The sequence below is a fragment of the Cryptotermes secundus genome, unplaced genomic scaffold (genome assembly GCF_002891405.2).
Source record: "Cryptotermes secundus unplaced genomic scaffold, Csec_1.0 scaffold70, whole genome shotgun sequence".
Taxonomy (NCBI): Eukaryota; Metazoa; Arthropoda; class Insecta; order Blattodea; family Kalotermitidae; genus Cryptotermes; species Cryptotermes secundus.
The window spans coordinates 2229694-2239102 of record NW_019734964.1 but is presented as its reverse complement, the minus strand read 5'-3'; the positions used below and the strand labels follow the sequence as shown (position 1 = coordinate 2239102).

Sequence of the window (9409 nt, the reverse complement as noted above, 5' to 3'; positions counted from 1 at the left end):
GAAAACCTGACCCAACGCCACTTTGTCCACCACAAATCCCACTTGACGAGACCCGGGATCGAAGTCGGGCGGCCGCGGTGGGAAGCCAGCGACTAACCGCTTGAGCTATGACGCGGCCCTCTTATGGCCCTTAATAACACTCATGTGGGGTGAGGGTTCATTTTAAAGGCTTTGTTCTCTTTGAGTTGGGTTTCATATTCTTTTATGCTGCACCACATTGGGTAGAAAAATTTGTCTGCACGCTCCTTTCGTTTTAGATGCAAACGGATTTGTGTAGCGAAAACCTCTGGCCACAAAAGTCATATGCGAATTCAAATTAGGGGCATATCCCGTATCTCCTCACACAACGCAACAAAGAAAACATTTGTCGGTAGGAGCTGTCGTAGTCGGGGCACACCCGGAAGTCAGCCCCAGCTAAACAACAACGCATCTGCATCTGCGACCTGATCTCTGCCATGTTGCCATATGTATGTGTGGACACACTGGCAATGTAACGACTGGTTACATTAAAAAAAAAAAGCCCCGCCCAAGCAGGATCTAGAAGGATCGTTGCGGTTCGAACAACGGCCGTTTCAACGGGTACAACAACGTTTTCAGTACGAGCATCGAAAATTTGTGGCAGCATTCTGCCTGGATCCAGGCGTTTTCACCTTGTACCAACCTTGAATCGCTCAAAAAAAAACTTTACGACGCAGTAGCAAAGGCTACGAAGGCAGGATTGCAAATCTCTGAACGTAGAATAATTCGTTATCTTCCACGTCTATGTGACCTCAACACGATAGTCGTGTTTTATTTGCGTATTTAAAACAGCACACGAAGAGAAACGCAAGGTTGGCGGGAGAAATAACTGTACAATTATACGCAACAGCGGTCACTATTTTGTCTTCGAGTGTTGAATGTACAGTAACAGGAATCAATTGAAAGCGACCATTTATCGTGGCATATCGACGCGGTTCATTACATCGTCCAGTGACACAACTCATTAATTAGATATGACTGATACTCATGTGCGACGTTGCCATATTACGCTGCACAAAATACTGAACATCAACACTCGTAATTATATTTGTGTATACACATATGAGCCGGTCACGGTAGCCGAGCGGTCTAAGGCATGCACTGTCTTCGCTCGCTTGGAAGCCGGGATCGTGGGTTCGAATCCCACTCAGGGCATGGATGTTTGTGTGCGTTTTTCTGTGTTTGTGTACAGGTAGAGGCCTTGCGACGAGCTGATCACTCGCCCAAGGAGTCCTACCGAATGTGTAAGATCTAGTAAACCGAAGTGAAACGGAGAGTTTCATGGAGGTAGGCCTAGACCCAAATTGGGGCTGAAGCGCCATAGAAAAAAAAAACACACATATGAAGCCTTTAGAACTTGCATCCCATTTCCTATGAATACAATTTACACAATGTGTCTTAACTGGTCCGAGCATAAAAACCAAACTGGACGCCCAATTTCAATTCTGCAGCACACCATCACCACGCACAGACACATAGTGAATGAGCATTTAACTTAGACATAATGCTGATATGAAATAATTGGTTCCTGCTCCTTCTGCTGGCTTACTCTTCCACCCTGAAGATGGAGGTTGTACGTTCCTCCAGAACAAAGGAAGACTTTGCTGAACTTATACGGTGTGTACAGTCCAGAAGACCTCCCTCTTAAGGCTGGGGCCACACGAGCGCACACAACGCGTCCGTTGTAGATACAAACAAGAGAGGCGAATTCTACGCTTTCTTCTGGCTCCATTGCATTCTGCAACTGTGAGGTATCCCTCAGCAACGTTCGTCATAAAGTAGGTTCGTTACAACGGACGTACTTTGTGCGCTCGTGTGGCCCCAGCTTAACAGCCACCTATGTGAAAAGCTCATATCCAACATGCCAATGGTTTTCTCATTGTCAAAAACGATCCAATAACACATTATTTTACTGCAACACACATGTGACGTCAGAAGACAATGAGGCCACTCTGCTGACGTGTGATCGAGTATGTATTACGAGAAACTGCAGGTCAAAGACTGCAAACCACCCATGCAAAATAGTTTACTCTCAAAATCAACTGCCACGTTCATCAATAAATTAAAAACGGGTCACGATTGTATAAAAGCATACACTGTACATTCCTGAGATCGGCAACACGGATTTATATATGCAGGAACCGGGACAGCGTAGTCGGTATAGCGATTGGCTACGGGCTGGACGACCGAGGGGTCGGAGTTCGAGCACCAGCAAGGTCAAGCATTTTCTCTTCTCTACAGTGTCCAGACCGGCTCTGGGGTCACTTAGCCTCCTATTCAATGGGTACCTGTTGCTCCTTCCCCGTGGGTAAAGCGGGAGGGGTGTGAAACTCACCACTCACCTCAAACTAGTACGTGGATCTATACACCCACTTCCCCATACGCCTTCATGGTGTGGTGCTTAATTACTTAAGCACGGGGATAACTTCACTGATATGGCCTCATACTCTTTCAGTAAAAAACAAGTACAACAGGCCACTGTAGGTCGCGGTGCAAGGGCCGAGAAGGCCTACCCCCTTATACATTCAGTAAGAAACTGCTCTGCTAATGAAACGTGTAGAATCAATTGCAGATATACTCTTTCCTGAAGAAATGGCTTAAGTAGTGACACAATGGCCGTAAGCTGCTGCTGGATAGCAGGGTCATGACCTGAACAAGCATGAACACCATCGACCTGTACTATAACAAACCCCTAAACTTTGCCTCTTCTATATAATTCTATTCTGACCTGTTTCAGTATGTACTGTAACAAAGAATTGCTTTACCTGGAATCCAACAAACCTACAATAAATAGAACCCCTGTATTAATATTTGTAGTTTACCGTTGATTTCAACGGCCGTTTTCTAGTCACGAAAGAATGCACCTAATGTTAACAAGCGATTCGATATTTTCTAATTCCTAAGGTAATTCATTTTAAAAACGGATGGAAACGTTTCCAAAACCACCGGTGCGCAAGTTTAATCTTCAATGCATGAAAAGCACATACATATTACAACACACACAGAACTGTACAGTACGTGCTACTACGCGCATATATTTTGATAATGGTCAATAAAATGTATCAGAATGCAGTTAGATATGTCCCTGCTTCACCAGGGTCGCTGCTAATCTTTCTCTCTCGATTCAGGTTGTGATGACACAATGGTTTAAAAATGTAACAGCCCCTGATGAAGCCTGTGCTTACGGACCCGACCTCAACGGTTTCTCGTAAGCGAAATTCTTTTCATACACTACTACATTAGTAGATCACGTTATATATATATATATATATATATAAAAGGAAGTCTTCGCTATTCAAAGATATTACACACAAAAAAAAATATAAGTAAAGGTATCCCTGTAACAGGTGGTGAAGGCCCATGGGGTTGTGAGATGCTGAGGTTCCTACATTTTCTATACAATCGACTCATAGATGGCGGCAAGGTTGTCAGTCCTACGCGCCGACCGCCCTTTACCCCCAATAATATTCCTGGTACTCATTTCTGTTAGAGGCTGAGTCGACCCCAGGGCCATAGTGCTGCTGGAAGGATTAGGTCAATTGAAAAAAAATGCAATAACCTCATCGGGATTTGAACCCGCGACCTTCTGGCTTGTAGCATAGTGCCTCAACCAACTACGCTACCGCGTGCCCCCACAAGGAAATATATACGTAAATAAATTATTTAATACATGCTTCAAAGTCATACTGTTAACAAAGCATTACATTACAAGAAAAATAATCAGGTCAAAGAGTCCGCTTGCAGACTAAAACCACGGAGTGTTTTTTTTTGTATAACTGAACGCTGACAAATACACATATTCAGTTATATTCGAGATACGTGCAAAAACGCATATGTGGCTCATGTAAAGTGTGCGGTCTTTTTGTCGAATTATAATGAAATTTGGAACTCGATTAAACAACTTGGCACAACTCACCAATATCACGTTTCATAAAAATCCGTTTGGCGGCTTTCGAGTCGTTTCATGCTTACAGACGAATGAAGCGATTTTCATGTTGCGAACGCGCCTAAAAACGTTATCGTCAGAAAAATAACAAACATGTTACTGTAGAAGTCAAGGGCTCCGTTAGGTGAAATGTTTAAAACAACAAAAGATAAGTTTAGATGTAGCATTAACACAATATGTAAAGTTTGCGGGAGTTTGAGGCAAATTTGCCTCATCATGCCTGAACGTGAATGACGTCAGCTAGCTCAACTACACCGATTAATCGATAAAATAAAAATCTACAGAGACTTATTAACATACTGAACTTCAGTATTTCTTTGCTGTAATGTATGCGTGTGTCCTCGCATTTTTATCTTATCACACATGTAAACACGTAACATAAAAGCCGAATCGATCTCATGTTAAACAAACAACGGCTCGAAGTTACATTTTAAAATTCCTAAGTTCCTCTAAACCAATAGGATCCCTAGGAATCAAACGGGAATGCAATGAATGCAAAAGGGCGCTAAATAAACACATCTTAACTCCCACGCAATTCATCCATACACCCGAAACAGCCAATGACCAGCAATGAATGCAAAAGGGCGCTAAATAAACACATCTTAACTCCCACGCAATTCATCCATACACCCGAAACAGCCAATGACCAGAAAAAAACATCTCATGCTGAAAAATAAATATAAACTTAAAAAAAAATACAACTTTCCACTAACCTGGTTAGGTTGAAAGATCATGGAATCCTTGTCACAATACCTGTACAATGCGTGGTCTCATGGATCCTTTCCAAAAAAAAAAAAATGGATATTCGTCGGAAAATCGCCGTTACATCACACTGACCAATTATATGAACTGTCACAGATTCCACTCCTGGGGGGTCACATCCGAAGCACTCGCATGAACACAATAGCATCCAAACGGCACAGTAATCCGAACACTGCAATCCAGGCACTGTAATCCAAGTGGCACTAACACGCTTACTAGCACTTGCACCGTTCTATCAATGTCCCGTATTTGAACAGAAAACAGCTGGCACTAACACACGACACAAACATACGTAACAACACCGACGGTATTACCCAATGACGTGCACAAGGCATCTCTCCGGGTTGCAGAACAAAACTCACAGAAAACCTTTTGACTAGCAGGAAATATCACGCAAATGCACAACTGCTTTAGATTAAAAGGGGTCCATGTTACTGTAGATAATTTGCATGGCAAAGATCTAGTTTTCCCACACAGGGCATGGATGTTTGTGTACAGGTAGAGGTCTTGCGACGAGCTGATCACCCACCCAAGGAGTCCTACTGTATATGTAGATCTAGAAAAACCGAAGTGAACGGAGAAGTTCATGGACGTAGGCCCTAGGCCCACTGGGGCTGTAGTTCAAAGGGAAAAAAAAAGATCCAGTTTAAAAAAAAAAGGTGAGTGGGAAGTTGTAATACACAGAATCGCTTGGTACACAACCTTAGAAAATTCCTCATAACAATGGGCCCTTTTCACTTGTACGCATATCTGCTTCTCCCTTTTCCTTAAACAAAGATCTGATAAATGAAATATGTTTATGTTTATACAGACTTTGTCTACAACAAACACATTACCTTCGAAGCTTCAGCGTTTGAAATGGCTGCATTTCTGCCCTGGACCAGTTATTTACAAAATCCAAAATTCTAGTATCTTGAGGTAAAATTGCTAATATTTCGTTCAGAAATAACATGAACACAAATAGCCATACGATTTGCCCAATGAAGGAATTTTGAGAAAGTGTACTTCCTTCCTGATTTGCGTAACCTCCGTTTATAGGAGGGGGGGGATCAACCTTTTTCTTCATAGTTCGAATTAAGATGTAAAGCTAAGTAAGACATTTCATGTCTTCATATGGCCCAAATTAAAAATGTATCAGAATTTTGCAACGGCACAAGAATAAGAGTCATGTTTTATTTAATCCATTTTCATATTATGTTTTCAACAAAAATATAATTATTAATAAAATTGAAAAGTTATGACGAAAAATAGGCCTATACTTACTAATTCTACTTATAATTTTACGCAATTACATAAAATAGAAAGCCCGCCTACCGTATGCCAACTTCTCAGTAGATCTATCGGCGTTTGTAAATATTAAGCAAACTGAAGTTTAAATCTGCTAGCATGCCACAACGGGAAGTCAGAAGGGACCGATGTTTCCTCACAGGCAACAGAATTTTATGCCTGATTCAGTGTACTGTATCAGACATTCTAATAGCACTCCTTGGGCAAGATTAGCCCACCGAAACGAATCTCCCTATACACGACACCAAAGAAAGGCAATGACATCGGCCTATACCACTGCCCCACTGCGGGGCATAAACCCGTAAATTTGAGGGACCCAAGACCACCACCACAGTTCCCATGAAAGTAGGCCGGAATTTAAATGCAGTGATGAATGAACTGGCATACCCGATCCAGCCGTCTCTCTTCCCCCTCCTAACACATGACGTGAGCTATGGTGAGCCTGTAGAGCTTCCAATCAATAAGTTGGGAGCTAGGTAAGGACACGGGGCGTGGGGCCAATACTCACCCATGAGGGAAACGAGGAGGGGGCGCGTATATGGGGGCGGCGGAACCCCCTGGGATGGCTGCAGGCTCGTAATACTCCGTGCTCAAGCATCTGTCGTCCAGCTTATGCTCCATGTTGTGGGCCTTCGAGGCGGATTTGATATCCATGAAGGCCACAGTAGCACAAAGCCCAGTGGACCCGTCTTCCTCCTTGAGCCGCGGCAGCAACTTAACACTTTGCACTCGCCCATAGCTGGAAAGAAAAACAGAAATAATGCACATGCTATCAGGGCTCTGACTCTCAACTGTTCTATTCAAAACTGCCTCCCTTTCAGTTTGGAGGCTGTGGCAGCTCAGTCTGTCAGCCAAGGTTCGATCTGCGGCAGGGATAAGAGAGNCTTTCTTCATAGTCACCGCCGTGAAAGCCTCAAATCTTACAGAGTTTCTTTTACTCCACAGTATTGGGACCGGCTCTAGGTCCCATTCAGCCTCTTATCCAATGGGTACCGAGATAAAAGCGACCGGGGAGTGAAACTGGTCACTCACCTCCATCTAATGCCGAGGTCAATAATGGTGGAGTTATACCTCCACTCTCCCTCAAGTCTCCATTGCGTGGTGCCTAACTAATTAAGCACAGGGGCAACTTTACCAATTCCTTTCAACTTCTGCCTTCCGTAAATCCATCCTTTTCATGTTTGCAAGCATGTCTGCCTGCGTGCCTAACCTACATGTGAGTCCGACCGCATGCTCCAACTGCTCACATTACAGTGTCCCTTGGCCCTTTCCTTACAGCTTTGGCTTCCGGTCGCAGTGGCCGCCCGGTCTAAAGCCGCGTCCAGACTTGTTGCGTATCCCTGTATTGTATCTCCGTTGCGTATCGTCCGATGCAACGCGACAAAATTTTGCGTCCAGACTTGTTGCGTATCTCCGTTGCGTATCAACTGATGCGACGCGATAAAATTTCTCCTTGGCAATGAGAAATGAATCTGTCTCGAGCCAGATTTCAGTAAGCAATGACTACACCCAACCTGACGGTAGCACCGGCCTCGTACATCTATCTTCACTATGCTATAAAGGGAAGAAGAACAAAATCACGACGTTTGTGGATATCACCGATCTATGCCAGTAGGAAAGTATACAATGGGTCCAATCTTTTGGCGGACTTAAATTTTTAGTCAGTCAGTGTGATGTACAAACATTTCACAAGGATGCATCCGTCAGATTTTGAGTTGTTGATAAATTTGATCGGGCCGAAAATTTTTAAAGAAGTTACCGTGTTCAGAAAAGCAATTCCTCTTCAGGAAAGGTTGGCTGTAAGTAACACTGAGATTTTTGGCAACTGGAGACTCATACGTCAGTCTTTTACATTCCTCAACTGATCTGTTCAGTTCCTTTCCTATCTCCTCCCAGGCGTCCTGCTTTTTTATTTTATTGTAATGTTCTGTTTTTCCGGGATTCCAAATAACATCCCTCTTTTTATAGTCATCAATTAAATATATGATGCTCTCCTTACTCCACTCCATTCAGAGTATATAAACAGAGAATCACAAACAGAAGAACGCACACTCTTGATGACTACACTCCAACTGTCTGGAGCTGATAAGCAAAGCGCAATGGAGCCGCCTATACGTCCAGACAGGCACCACTGCAACCCGAGTCGTCCCTTTGATGCGACGGGAAAAGACCGCCAAGCGAGCGAACAGCCCGTTGCGTATCATTTTCCAACGGAAGGATGATACGGGGTACCGTCCACACTGATACGATACGGAGATACGATACGGGGATACGCAACAAGTCTGGACCCGGCTTAGGGCATGAACTGTCTTCGCTCGCTCGAAGGCTGGGATCGTGGGTTCGAATCCCACCCAAGGCATGGATGTCTTTGTGCGTTTATTCTGAATTTTTATGTATGTAGGTAGCGACCTTGTGACAGGCTGCTCCCCCGTCCAAGGAGTCATACAGACTGTGCATAGGATTAAGAAACCAAAAGAGTGGCCAAGGCCCAACAAAACAACTGTAGGACCACAGACAGGTATACAACTTCAGTTAATTATATGAGTAATTAACCAACCAAAGAAGCCGCTGCCAATAAAACATAAAAGTAAAAAGTAATGTAAAGGTATCCCTGTGACAGGCCGTGGAGGCCCATAGGGATGTGAGATGTTGAAGCTCCCACATTTTCTAACAATCGGCTCATAGATGGCGGTAACGTTGTCAGCTCTACGCACCGGCGGCCCTTTACCTCTAAGAATATTCCTGGTACTCATTTCTGTTAGAGGCTGAGTCGACCCCAGGGCCATAGTGCGACTGGAAGGATTAGGTCAATTGAAAAAAATCCAATGCCCTCATCGGGACTTGAACCCGCGACCTTCCGGCTTGTAGCATAGTGCCTCAACCAACTACGCTACCGCGTGCCCCCCAGTTTTCAAATGCCACTAACCTGAGACCAGGCGACGACCCGGGGAATCCAGAAGGCATCGTCTCGACGTCTTTCCGGAATATCATTCTCAGACCAAGAAAGTGGTTTTACTCGTATTTAAACAAAATTTACATACCAAAATTCCGTACAGTTGTCTTGGTTTCTCAATCCGAGACCAGTGTCTTTCCTATCATAACAATGAGGTAGGAATAGCAACGAATTAGTGATCTATATCACCAAGCAGAGAATGTTTCAACTCCCGTGATTTTACCCTCAAAAATATGCAGACAGTTACGACCTCCTCGTAATGCGACACATAATATGATAAAAGGCACCACAAAAATGTGCAAACAAAATGTCTTCACGTGTTTAATTTAAGACAAGTTAACTTTTAGGTGACCGCCTCTGCGGTCTAGTGGTCAGAGGTCCGGCTTCGATTCCCGGCGCTACCAAATTTTCTGTGAAACAGCGGGTATGGAACGGGTTCCCTT

At 43.9% G+C, this 9409-nt stretch overlaps 1 protein-coding gene across 5 annotated transcripts in view; it reads right to left on the bottom strand.

The window, feature by feature from the left end:
- The window catches only part of LOC111869039 (protein split ends), a 286507-nt gene that overhangs the window by 105150 nt on the left and 171948 nt on the right, over positions 1-9409 (bottom strand). For all 5 annotated transcript variants that reach the window (XM_033753266.1, XM_033753267.1, XM_033753269.1 and 2 more), the window contains exon 2: positions 6522-6752. In XM_033753266.1, the coding sequence (XP_033609157.1) occupies positions 6522-6752 (231 nt within the window). The remainder of the gene's footprint in view (positions 1-6521; positions 6753-9409) is intronic.